Raw genomic sequence first — 24568 nt, forward strand, 5'->3', positions numbered from 1 at the left:
ATGAAAAAAAAATTCATAGCCAGATTCAGGATATGGGACAGTGATGGAATCAGAAGACCCCTGCTATTAACTATGTTCAGGGAGACTGAGCAAGTCACTCCAGGCCTGACTCTTCTTCTCTGTAAAATGTAGATAAGGTCTGCCTTTTCAGTCTTATGAAGATCAAGGACACTTTGAAAACTTTTAACACAATACCAATGAATTTTTATTAACATAAGATAGAACGCTACCCATGAACAGAAAACTAAATTCTAATTGACCTATTAGTCAGTTGAGAAAATCTTGAAATTATATTGTAGTTATTAATAAATGTGCCTAGAATGCATATAAAAGGTTAAAAAATGCAACAGTATTTTGATAATGAAAAACAGAGAACAGTTATCAACTGGGTGTCGTAATGTCAAAAAGCAGCAAATATACAACTCAAACATTACAGTAGTGTGAAATCTCATGTGTGTGTGGGTGCGTGTGTGTTTGGTCACTAAGTCATGTCCAACTCTTTGCGACCCCATGGACTGCAGCCCACCAGGCTCCAATGTCCATGGGATTCTCCAGTTAAGAATACTGGAGTGGGTTGCCATTTCCTTCTCCGGTGGATCTTCCTGACCCATCAAACCCGAGCCTCCTGAATTAGCAGGCAGATTCTTTACCACTGAGCCACCAGGGAAGCCCTTAAAACCTCTTAGCATCTGTTATTTCTCCAAGACTCTGAGCAAGATCCACTTAAAGTCCTGCTGGGGCCCTGGAAGAACATTTGTACCGGATGGACGACTTCTATTGGCTGGAGCCTGTATATGTCAACAATGGGAGTGATCAGGCTGAAAGAACAAATATTCCCTTAAGGGCATCCTCTGCTGATTGGCCACAACCTACCCTGAATCTCTTTCCTGTGAAGCTTTCAGGTGAAGAGACTGACAAGCAGGCGGCTGTCTACAGTGGGATTAAGCCATTGGCCATCACCAGCGATTCTCAAATTTTAATACCTTTCAGAGTCACCAGGAAGGCATGTTAAAACAGGGATGACTGGGGCCCTACCTCTAAATTCATGGGGCCCAGTAATTTGTGGGTGACATCTCAGAATCTGCACTTGCACCAAGTTCCTACAGAATGCTGCTGCTTCAGAGACCACACTTTGAAAACTCTGGGGCTACTACAGGGGTTGGCAAAATTGGTAAAGGGCCTGAGGATAAACATCTAAGGATCTTAGACTCTGATGGCCACATATGGCCTCTGTTGCTGATTCTTTTTCTTAGCAACGCTTTATAAATAGAAAAACCATTCTGAGTTCCAGGGCTATTAAAAACAAACACAGGGACTCCCCTGGTGGTCAGGTGGATAAGAATCCACTTGGCAATGCAGGGCGCACGGGTTCGATCTCTCGTCTGGGAAAATTCCACATGCTGCAGAGCCAACTAAGCCTAAGAGCCACAACCATTGAAGTCTGTGCACCCTAGAGCCCACATGCTGGAACTACCGAGCCCAAGCGCTGCAACTACTGAAGTCTGTGTGCCCTAGAGCCTGTGCTCTGCAACAAGAGAAGCCACCACAGTGAGAAGCCTGCACACCACAACCAACAGTAGCTTCCGCTTGCTGCAATTAGAGAAAGCCTGGATGCAGGAAAGAAGAGCCAGTGCAACCAAAAATAAATAAATAAGACACAACACACAACAGAACTTTGCTGACTTCTGGTCTGTTGTAGAGAGGGAAGGGGCTTTCTGCTTCAGCACCTATCCTTCAAGAACTGAATTCACATGCTCAAAGAACATTGAAAGAAGACTCCAACAGATAGAGAGGCAAGTCACCAAGATATAATGTCTTGTACATATTGAGCATATGAATTCAGATTAGAGATTTTTGTGCTGCTATCATGAGCCAATAATGACAAGACTTGAAAACCTTACACCTCTTATTCTCCTTGCCACGTTGATAACTAGGTTGTTCTATATCCTGCAGAATTATAGAAATAATATTGGAGATCATTGTCTTTTGCCTGACTTTCTGGGAATCATTTTGAAGTTTCATGATTAACCATGACTTCTGCTGTAGGATTTCTAGAAGAGTTAAGAAAACAAGTTACCTTGTTTGGTAAAAGTTCTGTTTGCTTTTCATAAAGGTGAATTATAGCCAATGTGGTTTCTGTCTTAATTGAAATACACATTTTCCCTTATTTAATCTTGTTACTGCAAATATGTTTGTCTTTGCTTCAACAAATACAGAAAAAAGAGAGAAAACAGATGTGGCTAGCTAAAAAGGCAAGAAGGAAAGGGAATGAAGAGACACAAGAGATGAAAGACACTTCTCAATACTTACCTTTCTAAATAGTTTTGGTGGTTGAACTGTGCCCATCAAAATTTCACTGAGAAGCATTTTGTGAACATAGTAAGTTCCTCCCCTGCATTTTTTAATCATGAATTATCTTTACACTCCTGGGGCTAACAAAAGTGCTTACTTGAGCCGTATGTGTGTGTGCGCCTTTGTGGTGGTAGGGCAGGGACAGTGGAGAGGACTATGGCTATCAATTCAATCTCCTTTAACAGTCATTGATATATTTAGGCTTTTTACTTTTTATTGAGACAATTTTAGATGATTTTTCTTTTCTCTGGAAAGTTTTTCATTTAATCTAAGTTTTCTAACTTACTGTGATAAAGCTTGTCATTATATTCTCTTTTATGATTTTTAAAATCTCTACCACATCTATAATTCTATCTGCTTTTTGTTCCTAGTGTATGTTTTTGCCTTCTCCTTTTCTTCCTATTTGGTCATCCTAGGTTTGTCTATTTTACTAGTCCTTTCAAAAAATCAGCTTAGGTTGATTACATCTACTATCTTTTTTCCTATACCATAATTATCTGCTCTTATTCCCTTCTACTTTCTCTTTATTTACTCATGTTCATTTTTTAGTTTCTTGAATTCAATCTTTAATTGATTTTTATTTGGGCCTTGATTCCTAAGAAATGAATGTAAAGACCACAGACATTCTCTTGGTCAGCTCTAAGTATTCTGTAATTTCCACTGTGATATCCTCTTTACTCTCTGGGTTATTTAGCAGAAGAATTGCATACATTGCTAGGAAGTTGTTAATCCATGGTTATTTAGAGGTGTTATTTTAATTTCCTAACATTCAATTTACTTTTAAGTACCTTTTGATTATGACTTCTCATACAGTTGCTTCCTGGGGTGAGACCATGGTCTGTATGATCTAGTTGCTTTGGAATTTCTAAGACTTCCTTTATGACTTAATATGTGGGGACTGTTTACAAAAGTTCTCAAAGCACAACTATATATTCTACATACAAAGTTACTAAATCATATTACATGGTCTGTAGATATGCAATAAGGACAAAAATTGATAAACTCTTAACATCTTTTCCTCTTATTGTGACCATGACAACTTTAAAAAGTTGACCTGGAAAATGTCAGAGCACAATTTAAGGAAATCAAAGTGTCTGTCTATCTACCTATCTTCTAAAGGCTTCCTCTCTTGGGGATAAAACATAATTCAATAGTTATGAGCATCATATGCTAGCTCAAAAGAGAGCTAGGAATTGCAGATGCAAAATGAACAAAGCCTGGGTTGATTCCTTGGATGGTTCATAATTGAGAGAGTTTATGTAAAATATCCAGGAGTGTAATTACACTTTAAAAGTCATTTTCCTTCCACTCTTCCTTTCCAGAGAGGGCAGTTGATAAGAAAAATTCCAATTTTATGTACTTTTACCCACAGAGGTTCCTTCTATTCACTACTTATCTTCCTGTCCCTGAAATTCTCCTCTCAGAGATCATCTATGATACTCAAGTTTCCTGGTTCTTCTACTTCTCTAACCACTTTCTCTCCCTCAGCCTAGTAAGGTGAAGGCATTCCTCAAGGTTAACTGTGTAAATAAAAAGGCAGTGAAAATAAAGACACTTTCAAAATTAAATTTACCACCAAGATCACACCAAGGGAAAATCTAAAGATTATACTCAAGATGAAACAATGATGATACCAGATAAAAGATCTGACACTTAAGAAGAAATGATAAATGAAGATATTGGCAAATACATGGTATAAAAGCAAACACTAATGTAACAACAACAACAAATTGGAAGAGCAGTTAATTTATGAGGAACCAAGTTAGAACTACACAATGACCATTTCTTTCAGGGAAGAGAAAAGAGGAAACACTCCTAACTGATTTTATGAAGCCTGAATAATTCTGACATCAAAGTCACACAAGAAAAATACAAGAAAGGAAATTTACAGACCAATTTTTGAATACAGATGCAAAATTTCCAAAGAAAACATCAGCTACTGAAAATATCAACTGACTATAGCAAAATAAATATTTAAAAACCGACTAATACAATAAACTATATTAACAGATTAAAAGAGAAAAACCAAGTGAACATTTCAGATACAATAAATGTATTCAACAGATGAAGAAACTGTATTTAGTAAAATTCACCCCTTAATTGTGATGGGAACAAAACAAAACAATGAACAAAAACCAAAACTAGCAAAGCAGGAACAGAAGGAAACCTATTCATTCTGATAAAAGACATTTACAGAGATCTTGTTTGGGGCTATCCAAGATCAGGAATAAGACAAGTAGGCTTTTATGACTGATTCAGCAGTGTTCTTAAAGGTTCCAGCCAGTATAAAGCAAAAGCACTCGTTAATGACAATTAGTTTTCTTTCTAAAAAGTTAGAAAGAAAACTATCATTATTTCAAGGTGATACTACAATATACAAAGAAATTGCCAACTTATCTAGAGATAAATTAATTGAAATGAATAAGAATAAGGTTCTTGAGTCCAATATTAATGTAAAAAGTCAAACATACTTTCTATAAACCAGCAACAATCATCTAGAAAATACATTCTGAAGAGATACTGTTTAAAGCACCACAAAAATAAAACATAAAATATGTGGAAATAAACTGAATAAAAGTGGGTTAACCTTTATGGACAAAATTATAAATTTTTCCATAAGGAAGAGTTTGGCTGATGGGTATACCAAGTTCTCTGAAGATTTAACCATTGTTATGTCGTTTCCCAAAATTGATCTTCTGATTTAACACAATTCCACTCAAAATCCCCAAAGAGGTTCTGTTTTTTTGGTGGGGGGGATTGCAGAACCATAATTAACTGATTCTAAAATTTATACATAAGAACAAAGGGCCAAGAAGAATCTGAAGAAGTGATTTTCATAAGCAGAAACCAAACGGCCCATAAAGATATGAAGAGATGCTCAATCTCACTTGTACTCAAAGAAATGCAAACTAAAACCACAATAAGATATTCTAACAATGGCATCAGATGGGAAAAAATTAAAAACAAAACAAAACACTAACAATGCCAGTTTTTAAGGTGTGGAAAAACAAGGACATTCAAAAATTGCTGGTTAAAATAAAAGCAGGTGAAATTACTTTGGAAACTAGTTTGGCATTATCTAGTAAAGTGGACTGAGTATCTATTCTACCACCCACTCAGTTCACAGTTGGCTACAGACTAGAGAGACACAGTTTTCAAACTTCTTGGTCTCTGGACCCCTTTTACGCTGAGGGCTCTCCCTTCCATCCCAGGCAACAGAATAGGACTTCTCTGGTAGTCCAGTGGTTAACAATCCTCCTTCCAATGCAGGAGACATGGGTTCAATCCCTGCTCTGGGAAGACTACACATGCAGTGGGGCAACAAAGCCTGTGCACCACAACTACTGAAGCCCATGCACCCTAGAGCCTGTGCTCTGCAATAAGAACCCCATGCATGGCAACAGAGAGTAGCTCCCACTCACCAAAACTAGAGAAAGCCTGCATGCAGTGGCAAAGACCCAGCACAGTCAAAATTAAGTAATAATGTTGTTTAAAGCAGCAGAAGGGGAGTGTAGGGAGAATGGATACATGTATATATATATGAATGCCTGAGACCCTATGCTGCTCACCTGAAACTATCACATTGTTTGTTAATTGGCTATATCCCAATACCAAAACAAAACAAAAACCCAGCAGAATACACATTATTTCCAAATGCATATGTAATGTTCTCCAGGACTGACCACATGCTGGGCCACAAGTCGAGTCTTGGTAAATCTAAGAAAACTGAAATCATATCAAGCATCTCTTCCATCACAATGCTACAAGCAACCATATAAGAACTACTATAAGAACAACAACTATTAAAAAATACAAACAGGTGGATGCTAAACAACATGGTACTAACCCACCAATGGATCACTGAAGAAATCAAAGAGGAAACCAAAAAATAGCTAGATACAAATGAAAATGAAAGCACAATGATAAAAAACCTATGGAATGCAGCAAAAGCAGTTCTAGGAGGGAAATTCAGAGCAATGCAATTTTACTTCAAGAAACAAGAAAAATCTCAAACAGCCTAAACTTACACCTAAAACAAATACAGAAAGAAGAACAAACAAAATCCAAAGTGAGTAGAAGGAAAGAAATCATAAAGATAGGAGCAGAAATAAATGAAAAATGAAGAAAATAATAGAAAAGGTCAATGAAAACTAAAGCCTGGTTCTTTGAAAAGAAATGCAATTGCTAAACCTTTAGCTAGGCTAAAGAAAAAAATGGAGAGGACTCAAATCAATAAAATTAGAAATGAAGAAGTTACAACTGACACCACAAAAATACAAAGGATCCTAAGAGACTACCACAAGCAACCATATGCCAATAAAATGGAAAACCTGGAAGAAATGGACAGTTTCTTAGAAAGGTACAGTCTCCCAAGACTGAACCAGGAAGAAATAGAAAATATGAACAGATCAATCACCAGCACTGAATTGAAACTGATTTTAAAAAACTCCCAACAAACCAAAGTCCAGGACCTGATGGCTTCACAGGCAAATTCTATCAAACATTTAGATATCCTTCTAAAACTTTTCCAAAAAATTGCAGTGGATGGAAAGCTCCCAAATTCATTCTATGAGGCCACAAAATCACAAAGATACAAAATCTTTATGATACCACAAAAAGGAAAATTACAGGCCAATGTCATTGAAGAACACAGATGCAAACATCCTCAATAAAATATTAGCAATCTGAATCCAACAATAGATTAAAAGAATCTTACACCAGGATCAAGTGTGAGTTATCCCAGGGATGTAAGAAGTTTTCAGTATCTGCAAATCAATCAGTATGATATACTACATCAACAAATTGAAGAATAAAAATCATATAACCATCTCAATAGACTCTGAAAAAGTTTTTGACAATATTCAGCAGCCATTTACAATGAAAAACTCTCCAGAAAGTGGGCATCAAGGGAACCTACCTCAATATAATAAAGGCCATATATGACAAACCTATAGCTAACATCATACTCAATGGTGAAAAACTCAAAGCTTTCCCTCTAGGATCAGTAACAAGACAAAGACGTCCACTCTCACCACTTTTATTCTAAAGAATTTTGAAAGTCCTAGCTACAGCAATCAGAGAACAAAAAGAAATAAAGGGAATCTAAACTGGAAAAGAAGTTAAACTGTCACTGTTCACATATGACATGATACTATACATAGATGATCCTAAAGATGCTACCAGAAAACTACTAGAACTCAATGAATTTGGTAAAGTTGCAGGTTACAAAATTAATACACAGAAATCTGTTGCATTTCTATACACTAACAACAAAAAATGAAAAAGAGAAATTCAAGACACAATTCCATCTACCATCATCAAAAAGAATAAAATACTTAGGAATAAACCTACCTAAGGAGAGAAGAGATCTGTACTCTGAAAACTGTAAGACAATGAAAGAAACTGAAGAAGACACAGATGGATGGAAAGAAATATCGTATCATGTTCATGGATGGGAATAATCAGTATCGTGCAACTGACTCTACTACTGAAGGCAATCTACAGATTGCAATCCCCATCAAGTTACCAATGGCATTTTTCACAGAACTAGAACAAAAATTTGTATGGAGACACAGAAGACACCAAACAGCCAAAGCAATCTTGAGAAAGAAAAACAGAGCTGGAGGAATCAGGCTCCCTGACTTCAGACTATACTACAAAGCTATAGTCATCAAAACGCTATGGTACTGACACGAAAACAGAAATACAGATCCATGGAACAGGACACAAAGCCTAGAAATAAACCCATGCACCTATCGCCAATTAACCTATGACAAACGAGGCAAGACTTCACAATGTTGGAAAGGCAATCTCTTCAACAAATGGTGCTGGAAAAATCAGACAGCCACATGTAAAAAAAATGAAATCAGATCATTCTTAAACACAATACACAAAAATAAGCTCAAAATGTATTAAAGACCTAAATGTGAGACCAGACACTATAAAACTCCTAGAGGAAAACATAGGCAGAACCCACTCTGTCATAAAACCCAGCAATATCTTTTTCAATCTGTCTCCCAGAATAATGAAAATAAAAATAAACAAATGGGACCTACTTGAGCTCAAAAGCTTTTGCACAGAAAAGTAAACAATTAATAAAACAAAAAGATAACCCAGTTCAGTCAGTTAAGTTGCTCAGTCATGTCAGACTCTTTGCGACCCCATGGACTGCAGCACGCCAGGCCTCCCTGTCCATCACCAACTCCTAGAGTTTACTCAAACTCAGGTCCATTGAGTTGGTGATGCCATCCAACCATCTCATCCTCTGTCGTCTCCTTCTCATCCCATCTTCAATCTTTTCCAGCATCAGGGTCTTTTCCAATGAGTCAGTTCTTTGAATTGGGTGGCCAAAGTATTGGAGCTTCAGCTTCAGCATCAGTCCTTCCAATGAATATTCAGGACTGATTTCCTTTAGGATGGACTGGTTTGATCTCCTTGCAGTCCAAGGGACTCTCAAGAGTCTTCTCCAACACCACAGTTCAAAAGCATCAATTCTTCTACTACAAAGCCACAGTCATCAAGACAGTATGGTACTGGCACAAAGACAGAAATATAGATCAATGGAACAGAATAGAAAGCCCAGAGATAAATCCACGAACCTATGGACACCTTATCTTTGACAAAGGAGGCAAGGATATACAATGGAAAAAAGACAACCTCTTTAACAAGTGGTGCTGGGAAAACTGGTCAACCACTTGTAAAAGAATGAAACTAGAACACTTTCTAACACCATACACAAAAATAAACTCAAAATGGATTAAAGATCTAAATGTAAGACCAGAAACTATAAAACTCCTAGAGGAGAACATAGGCAAAACACTCTCTGACATAAATCACAGCAAGATCCTCTAGGACCCACCTCCCAGAATATTGGAAATAAAAGCAAAACTAAACAAATGGGACCTAATGAAACTTAAAAGCTTTTGCACTACAAAGGAAACTATCAGCAAGGTGAAAAGACAGCCCTCAGATTGGGAGAAAATAAAAGCAAATGAAGCAACAGACAAAGGTTTAATCTCAAAAATATACAAGCAACTCCTGCAGCTCAATTCCAGAAAAATAAATGACCCAATCAAAAAATGGGCCAAAGAACTAAACAGACATTTCTCCAAAGAAGACATACAGATGGCTAACAAACACATGAAAAGATGCTCAACATCACTCATTATTAGAGAAATGCAAATCAAAACCACAATGAGGTACCACTACACGCCAGTCAGGATGGCTGCTATCCAAAAGTCTACAAGCAATAAATGCTGGAGAGGGTGTGGAGAAAAGGGAACCCTCTTACACTGTTGGTGGGAATGCAAACTAGTACAGCCACTATGGAAAACACTGTGGAGATTTCTTAAAAAACTGGAAATAGAACTGCCATATGACCCAGCAATCCCACTTCTGGGCATACACACCGAGGAAACCAGATCTGAAAGAGACACGTGCACCCCAATGTTCATCGCAGCACTGTTTATAATAGCCAGGACATGGAAGCAACCTAGATGCCCATCAGCAGACGAATGGATAAGGAAGCTGTGGTACATATACACAATGGAATATTACTCAGCCATTAAAAAGAATTCATTTGAATCAGTTCTAATGAGATGGATGAAACTGGAGCCCATTATACAGAGTGAAGTAAGCCAGAAAGATAAAGAACATTACAGCATACTAACACATATATATGGAATTTAGAAAGATGGTAATGATAACCCTATATGCAAAACAGAAAAAGAGACACAGAAGTACAGAACAGACTTTTGAACTCTGTGGGAGAAGGTGAGGGTGGGATGTTTCAAAAGAACAGCATGTATACTATCTATGGTGAAACAGATCACCAGCCCAGGTGGGATGCATGAGACAAGTGCTCGGGCCTGGTGCACTGGGAAGACCCAGAGGAATCGGGTGGAGAGGGAGGTGGGAGGGGGGATCGGGATGGGGAATACGTGTAACTCTATGGCTGATTCATATCAATGTATGACAAAACCCACTGAAATGTTGTGAAGTAATTAGCCTCCAACTAATAAAAAAAAAATAAATTAAAAAAAAATAAATAAAGACTGTCCCTTAATAAACAACAACAACAACAACAAAAAAACAAAAGCATCTATTCTTCTAACCCAGAGTTTAGGAGAAAATATTTGCAAATGATGCGACTGACAAGAGATTAGTCTCCAAAATTTACAAACAGCTCATGATGTTTAACATAATCAAACCAATCCAATCAAAAAATGGGCAGAAGACCTAAAGAGACATTTCTTCAAAGAAGATACACAGATGGCCAAGAGGCACATGAAAAAATGTTCAACATCACTAATTTTTAGAGAAATGGGAATAAAAACTACAATGAAATATCATCTCACACCACTGAAGATGGCTATCATCAAAAAAGCCAAACAACAAATGCAAGAGAGGATATGGAGAGAAGGGAACCTTCCTACGTTGTTGGTAGGAATGTTAAGTTTCTACAAGCGATATGGAGAACAGTATGGAGGTTCCTTAAAAAACTAAAAATGGAGCTACCATACCACCCTGAAATCCCACTCCTGGGCATATCCAGAGAAAAACATGATCTGAAAGGATACATGCACCACAATGTTCAAGGCAGCACTGTTTACAATAGCCAAGACATGGAAGGAACCTAAATGTCCACTGACAGAGGCATATACAAAGAAGATGCAACACATATACACAATGGAATACTACCCAGCCATAAAAGAGAGTGAAATAATGCCACTTGTAGCAACATGAATAGACCCAGAGATAGTTGCACCGGGTTACGTCAGACAAGAAGAAATACCCGATGACATCCCTTATGTGTGGAATCTAAAAAGAAATGATACAAATGAACTTACTGACAAAACAGAAATAGACTCACAGACTTAGAGAATGAACTTATGGTTGCCAGGGGGGAAAGATGAGGTTAAGGGATGGTCAGGAGTTTGGGAATGACAAGTACAAACTGCTCTATTTAAAACGGACAGCCAATAAGGTCCTACGGTATAGCACAGGGAACTCTGCTCAGTGCTATGCGGCAGCTTGGGTGAAAGGGGAGTTTGGGGGAAAATGGATACATGTATATGTATGGATGAGTTTCTCTGCTGTACATCTGAAACTATTACAACATTGTAAATCAACTATACTTCAATATAAAATAATGAGTTTTAAAAAATAACTGAGGCCTCGAAAGACTTTTTTGTTTCTGTGGGTTGTATTTACTGGTAGTTACTACATTAGGTATCATAACTGAGAAAAAATTTAAATATAATGACACACAAGCACTGTATTCTATCATCTGTCAGAGTAATATCATCACATGCCATGTAACCTCTGGGAAACCCCACTGTATGCTTGTGAGAGAATGCCAGTGAAAAAGGAAAATGATGTCTTAGTGTTATTACGGAAATAGTTTGGACTCTGAAGCTCTCTGAAATTGTCTCAAGAAACGATAGTTCCTAGACCAATTTTGAGAACCACAGCTCTAGACAAAATCTAGGCATCACATATGTTTAAGAATGTTTATAGCAGCACTGTACATAGTAGTAAAATCTAGAAAGAACCCCAAATTCATCAATTGGTATTTTCAGTCTGTGAACTGTTGATACACCATGACTGTAAAAAGGAATCAACTACAACAAGAATGACTCTTGAGCAACAGAAGCAAATCATGGAGAAATATATTCAGCTTTTATTTCAAGTTCAAAAAAGAGGTAAACTTAATAAAGCAGTGGTGAGGAATACATCACAGGTGGCAAAGCTAATGAAAAGCAAGAGATTGAGTAACAGCAAATGCAGGACCAGCAACTACCGTGTGAATGGCAGGGTCGGGGATACACAGAAAGTTCTGAGTAGTGAATATACGGGTGTTTATTTTATGTTTTATATATTTTGTATGTAAAATATACTTCAAAATTAAGAAATAAGAGACCAACACAAAACAACAGCACTAGAAAAAGTTACTGAATGAAGGACAATTATTTAACGTAACAGCAATGGAAGAAACCACAAAGGAGTGGGTAATTTTGAATACATTCATTCAAAAAATGAAAAAAAGTCAGAGTGACAAACAAGAAAAGGCCAAACCAATTTTAAAAGCCACACACTAATGAAAAAAAGAATTTTAAACTACAAATGGATATAAATATATGAAGTTTATTCTCACTAGTAATCAAATGCAAATTAAAACCAAGAAAAAAGCATTAAGAAATGATCCTAATCTGGGTAAGGCTGTAGTGACCCTAACACTTTCCTATGTACTGGTGGGAATTAAGCTTGGTGCAATTTATATAGAGGAGAATTAAACACACATGTCAAGTGTCCTAAACTATTCACTCTTCAAACCAATAATTCTACTTCGAGACATGACTCTTCAGGAAACAAACTGAACTACTGCACGAAATATTATATTAACAAACAAACAACAAAAAAAAAAAAGGGGAAAAAATCTAAATGTCCAAAAGAGGCTATTTCAGATAAAAGAAAATTCTCTTTTATTTACAGAACTGAATATTAAGTAATGTTAAATGTTGGTTACCTCCTAATATGGGGAAATAAAATCATGGCAATAAAAAATAGAACACAGAAAATTACATACAGAATGATCTTTTAAGTGTTTGTTTTAATGTACAGAAAAAAGTTTGTTCACTGTTGTAAGAGCTCTATCTCTTTACGATAAGTTTATGGGAGATCCTCTGGACAGTTTTTGGTAAAACACAAATTTATTTAAATAAATTCACATACTTGTAGAATCAGACAACAAACCTAAAACAATAAAACCCACAAACCCCAGTTGTTTTTCAAACTCACTAAAGTACAAATGTATTGTTTCAGTGGCCATGGATCTCCACACTATACTCCCAATGATTTTAGTCAGGTGTGCTTACTCTCCTTAAGGATCATCAAAGTGGACTTCCTCTGGCTTCTCAAACATGCCCCATACCCTCTCACTTAAGCATCTCAACCTGGACTATCTGATCCACCTGAATCACATTCGCTATCTGGCTGGCCGAGTTCTAGCATCTTCCAAAGTTCTTGAGAAACACCGCCTTTTCTGAGAAGGTTTTTCCAACTCTGGGCTAACCCAGTCACCCAAATTAGATGTGATTTTTCCTGGTCCTGGACTCCTACAGAAATGATTTTAGCATTCCTATTCCTCTGGGCAGCATTTGCCTTTAGTATTTCTGTCTTAACGCCTTTACTAGATTGTAGTAGTAGTTCAGGAAGGGGCTGTATCTCTAATATTGGCACACTGCTTCCCAGAATTAAACAGGAACTGAATAAATTTTTGTCACAAGAGACTAGTCTCTTGCCCTGGACACAAGAAGGAGGAAGAGAGAATGGGAAAAGTTTCTTGTTTGAGACTCAGCATGAAATTTCTCAGAGAAACAATGAGGGACAATTAGCAGTGCTACAACAATTATGACCTTCAAATTTCTTCTTTTTGCAGCTACAAATCTATCCATAATTGGTTAACAATTCCTGTGGAAACAAAAACATGCTTGGAATTTCCAAGAACCCACCCCCAAAAGAGCTGTTGGAGTTCAGCCAGTGTGTAAACTGATACACTGCAGGTAATATTTTCCTTTAGGAAAAACATGTTTGCTTAAGTCTACCTAAAGCCACTTCTGAAACAAAATATTGTTAATGGTGAGAGAAAAGGGAAAATCAAAGAGGAAGGAGGAAAGTGGTTGTTCTCAATACCTTTTATTTTTTTATTTTTTATTTATTTTTTTTCCTAACTAACTTTTAAAAAGTAAACTTGAAAGGGAGATCATACAACCCTTTGTGCCAGTTTCCTACTCTACCTATACCCAATGCTCTATTTCACGAAACAAGGGAAACTTTAAGGGGAGAAAGTCTCAAGAATTTTTCTTTTCCTTACCAATGCAAGTCTTTAAATTAATTAAATCAGTATTTGCCATGGCTGTGCAGATAACTCATTCACACATACCCAGGTGTGACAAAATCCTCCTTAAACTTAATACCAGACAGTGCTTTACTTTGAAACAACACTGGTCTTTATGAGACATTTTGTGAGGGCTGTTCTTTGCCAGATTTTTGTGGGGGAGAGGAGACAGGACAGCTCTTCATACACACTTGGACTCATATTCATATATATATATTTATATTTAAGTGTTGCTATATTCAGTCAATGACTATGTATTGAGAACTATGCTAAGTATATAGAGATGAGTCAGACCCTGCCCTCAAGGCCCACAAGGTTGCCCCAGACCCACATTTTGCTGAAGGAAATAAACAATAATAAGTCAACAAATGAACGAGGAAGGTTACAGGTGATAACCATTAGGAAGACAAGACAGGGAGGCCATTTAATAAACAGCAAAGGCCTCTCAGATCCATTTAAACCAAGATGGAGAAGCAGAACCTAGCTATGCTTGGTAGAGTCTTCCAGGCAGAGAAATGGAAAAGTCTCAAGATGGAAACAGACTCAAGTCAGTTTAAAGGGCATAAAAGAAGCTGGTCACACTATTCTGTGGGTCACATTTGTAGGTTATGATGTTAATTTTGTGCATCAGTGTACCAGGGAGTCATAGGTTTTCAACAGAAGTATTCTTTAATGAACTGTTGCTTCAGTAATGTGTATAGAGTGTGTACTAGACTGCAATATATAATACATTTCTTATTGTGGGCAGTGGTGAAATCTGCACTGACCAAGATAAGCAGTAACATGAGGATGGTGTTGCAGGTCACCAAAAATAATTTGAGTTTTTTTTTTTTTTTTCTAAACACAGTAGAATGGTACTAGAGGGTTTCAAACTGGGGAGGGTCATGATCTAACTAGATATGCTGGTGTTGTCGAAAGATTACTACAGTGAATTCAGAAGACCCAGCCCCAACTTAGCTAACAAGGAGTCTGAGCAAATCATTTACTCTCTCCAGAGTTCACTTTCTTCATTGTAAACATGAGAAGGCTGGACGGAGATGACCTTTAAGATTTTATCTGTTACTAAATTCTCCTGGCTATATCCTGCTTCCTCCCTTGGGCCTAAGCAAACAACTATTGGTGAGTACTAGCACATTAGGTCAAGTTCCGGGTTACTTCTTACAATATTATAAACTATACAGCTAAGAAATATGTTTCCACAGAAATCAGTTTTAGAATTCTCTCTTTACTGGAACCAGCTATCTCATTTGCTAAAAGTGAATTAAATGCTTTTGCAACTCTCTGGTACAAGATTTGGGGTGTGAAGAAAATTGACAGGGAGGGATGAAAAGATTTACTGACCAGGTTATTCGGAACAGATTTATTTGTTCTAGGTCATCAACTGACATACAAGCTAGTGGCATCTAAAGTTGCAGGGAACCCTCAGCACTGAAGTCAGGATGTAGACGCTGAACTTCTTTCATGTAACCAAAAAGACTACTGAGGAAAACTACTTACTGAGAGCCTACTATATGCTAACCCCATGCTACACAGTTTGCTATACATATTTTCATTTAATCATCCTCGTTAGTCAAACTTCACAAATATGGAATCAGGGGCTCAGAAAAGACAAGTAAGCTATTAAGAGGCAGGGTCAGGATTGGACTTTAGTCCCTCCTTACAGTAAATTATCCTGCAGGATTTTGAAAATTACTGTACAGGTATTAAATCATCAGTTAAATATTGGACAACTCCAGTTATCTGTGACATGTGGACAGAGAAGTTCACCCAATAAATCAATTTGGGATGCACGGGTACTTTGCTAGGTACATTGTGAGATGAAAAGAACCCGCTCCAGCACAGGGGGGCCTACTTCGCGGGCGCCTGCTGGGTTGTATAAAGGGGAATTAGGCAAACTAACCTAGGGATTCAGATACCCAATTAAGCACACGTGAATAGTATTTCGGCAATTTCCAGGTTCATTATCTCAATTGTTGTTCCTGACGGGTCAGCAGAGGAACGGCGTCACCTGAGCTGAGGGCCTAACAAGTGTCCTGAAAGTTCCATAAACTCGAGATACTCAAAACACGAATTTCCAACTCACATTAACCCTTTAGGAAGCAAGAGACACGTCACTTGCCCAACTGGAGCAGTATCCTTGCCAAACTACGGAGAGAAAATCTAGAAAACGTGGAAGGCACGGTCCTCGTGAGGATCGAAATGGTCCCTAACGGCTTCCACAGAGACCCAAACAAACATCTTAGCAAAGTTGGGGCCGCTCATGGCACACCTGCCTCAACACCAAAATCGCGGTACCCACCTGTCACATACTCAGCTTCAAACCTCCGTCGGACCTCAGAGATGAGCTTGGCTTTATTCTGGGCTTGATACTAGAAGAGAGACACGAGGGGACGCTTAGACATTACAGGCATCATCCCACTTCCCCTCAGCCCAGCCCACCTGCACCTGGGCGCGCGGCCCCCTAGCCTCAGAGGCTGCTTCGGGGTCCGGGATGGAGGGGCTCGGCAGTGATGCGGTCAACTCCTCACCTCGGCGATAGTCGCGGTCGTGGACATGATCAGAGTTGGCGTCGCCCCTTTCCACAGCTGCGGTCCGAATATCTCAGCACTGGGCAAGCTGGCCAGGAGGTAAAGAGGGAAGGGCGGGAGGTGGAGGCGGTCGCGTGACAACGGAAGGAGGGCGGAAGCGTCGCCACGCCGCCCAATCTGGTGCGTCCGCTCGGGTCTGGAGGCGGGACCAGGCCTTCAACCTGGCTTTCCATTCGCTTCGCGTTCGGGCCCCGCCCCCGACGTCCCCTGAACTGCGGACTCTCCCCCGCCAGCCCGCGAATCTAGGGCTCTTCCCTTGCAGAGGTCCGCCTGTGCGAGCTCCGCCTGCCATTCACTTTTACAACATTCCCCGGAGGCCCCGCCTCCTCAGGCTCCCATGGCAACCGAGTTCTGGCCGGTTGGGCAGGCTCCGCCTCCTCTGCGCTGGACGCAGCCTCCGGCCTGGACCTCCCAAGATGCAGCGCGCAGGCGGGAGGTTTGGAGCTGTAGGACACTGTAAGTATTTTTGGCGTTGCTGCTCCGGGGCTGTTGCTATTGTGTTGAGTGAGGGCCTCACGCGTAGAGGTAGGGCTGGCGGCTTGTTCCCTGACCCGATCTTCGCCTAGAGGTAGCGGGGCTGGGCTTGGCTCCCCTAGTTCCGTTATTGCGGAAGAGCGGTTAGGAAGTGGGCATCCCCAGGCCTGTTCACCTCTTTCTCTGGAATGACAACTAGATTATTCCTAGTACTTTCTCTATTTGGGAATTACTTCACTTGCAACTTCCTTCACTTCTGCAGCATCTTTCTCACTTGGAGTGTGAGATACTTAACACAAGATTTAACTTTGAAATCTTTGAAACAGTTATATAAAGTTTAAAGATATAAAGCGTGTTCAGCTCAGTTCAGTCGCTCAGTCGTTTTCGACTCTGCAACCCCGTGGACTGCAGCACGCCAGGCCTCCTTGTCCATCACCAATTCCTGGAGTTTACTCAAACTCATGTCCATTGAGTCTGTGATGCCATCCAGCCATCTCATCCTCTGTCGTTCCCTTCTCCTCCTGCCTTCAATCTTTCTCAGCATCAGGGTGTTTTCCAATGAGTCAGTTCTTTGCATCAGGAGGCCAAAGTATTGGAGTTCAGCTTCGGCATCAGTCCTTCCAATGAAAATTCAGGACTGATTTCCTTTAGGATTGACTGGTTGGATCTCCTTGTAGTTCAAGGGACTCTGAAGAGTCTTCTCCAGCACCACAGTTCAAAAGTATCAATTCTTCGGTGCTCAGCTTTCTTTATAGTCCAACTCTTACATCCATACATGACTACTGGAAAAACCATAGCTTTGACAGGACCTCTGTTGGCAAAGTAATATGTCTGCTATTTAATATGCCGTCTAGGTTGGTCATAGCTTTTCTTCCAAGGAGCAATTGTCTTTTAATTTCATGGCTGCAGTCACCATCTGCAGTGATTTTGGAGCCCAAGAAAATAAAGTCTCTCACTGTTTCCATTGTTTCCCTATCTATTTGCCATGAAGTGATGGGACCGGATGCCATGATCTTAGTTTTCTGAATGTTGTTTTAAGCCACCTTTTTCACTCTCCTCTTTCACTTTCATCAAGAGGCTCTTTAGTTCTTCACTTTCTGCCATAAGGGTGGTGTCATCTGCATATCTGAGGTTATTGATATTTCTCCCAGCAATCTTGATTCCAGCTTGTGCTTCATCCAGCCTGGCATTGTGCATGATGTATTAAGATAGTTCTCACCTGGGGCAGTTTTGCCCCCCAGGGGACTTTTTTGACCATGTCTGGAGACATTTTTGCTTGTTGCAATGGAAAACTGCAAAGAAATTATAAGAAGAAAAGAACAGTCCCCATACTCCCACCAGGCATAGTCAAACAGGATGGACACTTGAGCATCTTTTTCCCCAAACTTTTTTTGTATCTTTACTTTTTTTATGGGGGAAAATGAACATTGTGTTCATTTTATTTGTAATATTGTATTTGAATATATCCTTGAAACAGTATCTCAAGTATGGCTAAAGTCTCTGTATGACTCTACTCCCCTACTCTGATATCCTTCTTCTCCAGAATAGACAGTCACTGGGATTTGTCATGAATCCTTACACCTTTGCTTTTTCATTTTGGACCAGGCTGCCTACGTTTGAATCCTGTCTCTGTCACTTCCAATCTGCAGGCCTTTGTGAATATCCTTAAATTCCATGTCTCAGTTTCCCCATCTGAGGAAAATAGTACCTATAGCATAAGGATGTTCTGAGGAATAAATGCATTAGTCCAAAGTGCTTAGAACAGTGCCTGGCACAGAAAAAGCAGTCAGGGAATGTAGCCATTGTAGGTAAACAAAGTATATCATGCTGTTTTATCATGCTGTTTTATCTGTTTTGATTTTGATGCATAATATACTACAGTATACATATTTCTGCAACTTTTTTCATTTGATTTTTGAAATCAAGCCACAATGTTGCTGTTTAGTCGCTAAGTTGTGTCTGACTCTTTGCAACCCCTTGGACTGCAGCACACCAGGCTTCCCTGTTCTTCACTGTCTCCCTGAGTTTGCTCAAATTTATGTCCATTGAGTAGGTGGTGCTATCTAACCATCTCATCCTCTGCCTCCCCTTTCTCCTTTTGCCTTCAGTCTTTCCCAGATCAGGATCGTTTCCAGTGAGTCATCTCTTTGCATCAGGTGGCCAAAGTATTGCAGTTTTAGCATCAGTCTTTCCAATGAATGTTCAGGGTTGATTTCCTTTAGGATTGGTTGGTTTGATCTCCTTACTGTCCAAGGGACTCTCAAGAGTCTGCTCCAACACCACAATTCGAAAGCATCAGTTCTTTGGTGCTCAGCCTTCTTTATGGTCCAACTGTCATATCCATGCACGACTACTGAAAAAACCACAGCTTTGACGAGATGGACCTTTGTCGGCAAAGTAACATCCCTGCTTTTTAATATGCTGTCTAGGTTTGTCATAGATTTTCTTCCAAGGAGCAAGTGTCTTTTAATTTCATGGCAGCAGTCACCATCCACAGTGATTTTGGAGCTCAAGAAAATAAAATCTGTCACTGCTTTCATTTTTTTCCCCATCTGTTTGCCATGAAGTGATGGGACCAGATGCCATGATCTTAGTTTTTTGAATGTTGAATTTTAAGCCAGCGTTTTTGCTCTCCTCTTTCACCTTCCATCAAGAGTCTCAATGATACACATATAATTCATTCCTCTTAGCTATAATATGCTATTCCATCCATATCTATTCATTCCCCTATTGGTGGTCATTGAAGTTTTTGCTTTTGGGAAAAAAAAATAGCATGGTGAACATTCCAGAAAAAAGTCTTCATTATTATGTAGGATTATTTCTCTTGGGTTCATATCTAGAAATGAAATTTCTAGGTGTATGCATTTCTGTTCACTGCCAGGTTGTCTTCCAAAGTCTCCCTTTAATTAAGTCCTTGTAATTATTTCCTAATTTATGACTCCACCCCCAGTGTCACTTCACTCCCCTGCCTTCAACACTGTCACCAGGATCTTTATTACTCAGAAGTACACTCCTGCGGTTTCTATTTTTGAAATCTTTCAGTGGTTTAACATTCCTTAGAGAAAGTTAGAAGTCTTTAGTATGGCATCAAGAACCTTTCATCTTTCCTGATTCTCTTAGTGGATTACATTCATCCACATTTCAGACACACTAAGTGTTTCTGGGAAAGGGGAGATTTGACTCTGGGCAGGCCTCAACAAGTGCCTTTTAGTTATATAGGTAGAAGAAGTTTTAACAGTGAACCTCTTCTGTAGCCAAGTTAATTTACTAGGTAAACAATGTCCTGTATGTTGGAAAAATTATGATCTCTGTGTATTATGCTCATACTATTATTATGTTTAATATTATTAGGTGAAGTTTACAGTTGAGTGTCGTAATTCTACCTTTTTCCCAAAGGTAGAATTCCAAAGACACTTCCCACTGGTCGCAGTCTATCGATTGGTTTCTTAGAGAATTTTATAGCTTTCATATATAAATAATATAGTGCTCTTTTAGGATCTTCCTGTACCAGACCTGGTTCTCAAAATTTATAATGCCAAATGTATTTATTAACATTTAACAGAAACATTGTTTATTTGTTGGGAGACTGAGAGAGAAGGATGGATAAGGGTGATAATTTGTTGCCTATATTTAGGTTAGCATGTATCATTTTTCTAATATACTCATACATCTGTTTTCATCTTATGTGTAAAATATACAGTCAACTTTGATGTGTGGTGATACAGAACAGGAAAAGCTCAAATTAACTGCCTAGTATTTTATAAATAATCTGCATCTAAATCTTCCTTCCTGCTTCTTTCTCTCCCCCAGCGTCCTCCAGAGCTGTGACTGAAGGTAACACTTAACTGGTTTGAGTTACCTATTTTTTTTCTGCAGCCACTGTCGTAAGAGTATTAAGTAAAAAGTCAAATGACTAATAGGCTAGAATACTAAGCCTGGTGTCCTGATTTGATTAATCAAGACTTGTTTATATTGGTTTAAGAACCTCTACACTGAACCTTAGTTTCACTTGTTTCCAGATTATTTATATCTTAAAAATGAATATTACCACTTATTCCATAGCTTTAAAGTTCTGTCTTGTGAACATATGCTCAGAACTTTTACCTTTAATGTAGATGTTGCATTAGTATAAAATAAAACATATTCACAGATATGTGAATTCAGTAAGCCTTGAGATTATTATAGAAAGTTTGAAGGAAAAAAAAGTTATCTTTATAAATTAGTAGTTTCGCTTCTGATTTTTAGCTCTGAAGATGATCCATGTAAAATAGCTTATCTTGAAAATGTGCATGTTTTTGCAGTAGTACTTAAAAATAAAAAAATAGCCTTTCATATAACAGTTGTGTTTTTAAATCTATTTGAATCTAAGTGCATGAGAATAAGTTTGCTTTTTGCCTGGAGCTCACGGTGAAAGCTTGTAGCAGTGGTTTGCAACTTTTTATCTCTGTTATCACTCAGCGTCTATCTTTCCAGGTCATAGTTCAGGGACACAAATCATAGATTTGGGGGCTGGTTGGGGCGGGGGTGGGGGAGTAGAGCAACAGGTGCATGCAAAACTTTTGAATTAGGGACCAGTTACCAGATAAGTTTGTGTTTTAGAACAATAACCGAGGTAGCATAAATGAATGGACATATTGGAGGAGAGAGAGACTAGAGTAAGGAAGGCTGATTAAAGGGCGTTTGCTGCAGCCTAAATGAGGGATGAAAGCTTGAACCATCACAGACACACTGGGACAGAAAATTGTAAGGAAGAAGTTTCTAAGTTAAGGAACTTAGTGATAGCATTAAGAGAATACAATGTAAGGTGCCCGATTTTCCTAACTCTTCACTTTATGACAGGGCAACAGTACATACTCTCAAGTTTATTGAGGGGGATGATTCTACTGACCTTTTAGCACTAAGGTCCTCCTTACTCCTGCCACACTTGGGTGTGGGTAAACCAGAGCATTGTGTTGATGACTCATTAGTTGTGACATTTAATATTAAAATTACAAAATCCTTTTCTGGATGCAAGTTATTTTTGTTTATTTTTAGTATTAGGAAGTCAAGACCTGTTGATGTGACTAGGTAGTAAAAGACGATGAGTTCTTGTATCTTTACCTCGGAATATATAATGTTTAAAAGTATCATTTAGTGCCAAAATAGGAAACTCTGTTAGAAGTCTCCTAAGAGGTCTGAGATGTCTGTGGGAAATTTGAAAAAAAGAAGGTATTAGTCCATACATTTTCATGTAATGTAACCAATTTCAAGTAAAACATAGTTTCACAAGTAAAAGCTACACCTTTGGTTTCACTGCCTATCTGCTTTACTGATAAAGCTGAAGCTGCTCTGGGATACCTGTTTCCCCAGATCTTTGCATGAGTTGCCTAACAAGCCAGGAAGTCATTTGGCTTTTGCTAGTTTGTGTTAGCCAGTTATCTCCAGTTGCTTCAGTAATTCTTCTAGAAATTCTCAAAAACAATATCATAAATTTGATTTGAAAAGAAATGTTGTGTAACAGATTACTCCCAAATTTAGCAATGTAAAGCAGCAAGCATTCATTATCTTAAAATTTCTGAGGACCAGGTTTTTGGGAACAGCTTAGGGGTGGTTCTGGTTCAGGAAGGCTGGACTGGAGCTTGGAGTTGTGATCCCAGGAAGGCCCACTCACATGGCTCTTGGCAAAAGGCCCCAGTCCCTTGCTAGCTGTTGGAAGGAAGCCACAGTTCTTTGCTGCGTGTGCATCTCCACGGGGCTGCCCGAGTGTCTTAACGATATGGCAGGGGACTTTCCCCAGTGCTAATAATCCAAGGAAGAGGTCACTGAGGAAGCCACCATGCTCTGTAACCCAGTCTTCTTCTGTATTCTGTGCCTGAAAATGAGTCATGATGACCAGGCCTCACTCAAGGAGAGATTTAAGTGCCACTTCTTGATGACAGCAGTTTCAAAGAAATTTGTGAGGGTCTTTTAAAAACACAAGTGATATATTTGGAAGTTCAACAATAAGGTGCAGCATCTCCAATTTGAATGATCTAATATACTTTTAAGTAGAATTGCCTGTAAATCAAGTCATTTTGATAAAATGCAGTTACATTAAGTTAAATCAATAGATTATGGTTCAGTGATACTTTTATTCTAATTGGATTGTTGGTAGATTTTTATAATAAAAGAAAAAACCCTAAGCCTTTGGAGTTTGCTTCTCATTCAAAAGAGGAAATCTATATTACTTACTTGTACATGACCTCATTTTCATTTATTTCTTAAGTACTTGATTTTCTTGGTGTAAATGATCCACAAATAAGAGAAAAGAGAGAGTATGAGTTAGAGTTATTTAAAGTGACAAGAGACCTTTCAGCATTCACAAACCATTAAGTATACAGTTGCTCTGATGTTTCTAAGATTAGGTACTGTATGAACCACAGCTAGCCATGATGATGAGAATGAGCTAGCCTTGTCTAGCACTTTCTGTGGGTCAGGTTCTATTTCAAGCGAGTTCTATTCATTAATTCTAGTACCTTGTAGGTTTGGTGCTGGTACCACACCCTGTTACACAGATGTGGATGTCAGGTGGCATAAAGGGACTAAATAACTTGCTCTAAATCACACATCTGAAAAAAATAAAATAAATCACACATCTAAGGAGAAGCAGGCCCACCATTCAGAGGGTGCTTTGATGGTTCTTAGCGTATGCTAAGCATTTGGTAACTGTTACAGTAGTGACTCCTGGGGCCAAACTCTGGTGGAGGTGATGAAGAGAATGGTGACCTCCTTCAAAAGGTCCCATGCATGCACTGCTACACTCGGTGCCCCCAACCCTGCAACAGGCCACTGCTGACCCATGCCTCTGCCGGAGACTCCTGGACACTCACGGGCAAGTCTGGGTCAGTCCCTTGTGGGGTCCCTGCTCCTTTCTTCTGGGTCCTGGTGTGCACCAGGTTCTGTTTGTGCCCTCCAAGAGTCTGTTTCCCCAGTCCTATGTAAGTTCTGGCAGCTCTATGGTGGGGTTAATGGCGACCTCCTCCAAGAGAGCTTATGCCACACCCAGGTCTACTGAACCCAGAGCCCCTGCCCATGTGGTAGTCCACTGCTGACCCGTCCCTCTGCAGGAGACACTCAAACACAGTTCTGGCTCAGTCTCTGTGGGGTCTCTGGGTCCTGGTGTGCACAAAGTTTGTTTGAGCCCTATGAGCATTTCTGGTGGGCATGGGGTTTGATTCTAAACACGATTTTGCCCCTCCTACCATCTTGCTGGGGCTTCTCCTTTGTTCTTGGACAT

General features: G+C 39.1%; 2 protein-coding genes across 9 annotated transcripts in view; one reads left to right on the top strand and one right to left on the bottom strand.

Moving 5' to 3' along the window:
* The window catches only part of MOSPD2 (motile sperm domain containing 2), an 84085-nt gene extending 67148 nt beyond the window's left edge, over positions 1–16937 (bottom strand). For both annotated transcript variants that reach the window (XM_061137821.1, XM_061137820.1), the window contains exons 1-2: positions 16780–16937; positions 16551–16620 (exon numbers count right to left, since the gene is read on the bottom strand). In XM_061137821.1, the coding sequence (XP_060993804.1) occupies positions 16551–16620; positions 16780–16806 (97 nt within the window). In that variant the 5' untranslated portion in view covers positions 16807–16937. The remainder of the gene's footprint in view (positions 1–16550; positions 16621–16779) is intronic.
* A 323-nt stretch (positions 16938–17260) lies between these two features.
* The window catches only part of FANCB (FA complementation group B), a 346913-nt gene continuing 339605 nt past the window's right edge, over positions 17261–24568 (top strand). For all 7 annotated transcript variants that reach the window (XM_061136009.1, XM_061136008.1, XM_061136010.1 and 4 more), the window contains exons 1-2: positions 17261–17295; positions 21124–21147. The gene's annotated coding sequence lies outside the window, so the exon portion shown is untranslated. The remainder of the gene's footprint in view (positions 17296–21123; positions 21148–24568) is intronic.

Source organism: Dama dama, chromosome X (genome assembly GCF_033118175.1).
Source record: "Dama dama isolate Ldn47 chromosome X, ASM3311817v1, whole genome shotgun sequence".
In the NCBI taxonomy this organism is placed as follows: Eukaryota; Metazoa; Chordata; class Mammalia; order Artiodactyla; family Cervidae; genus Dama; species Dama dama.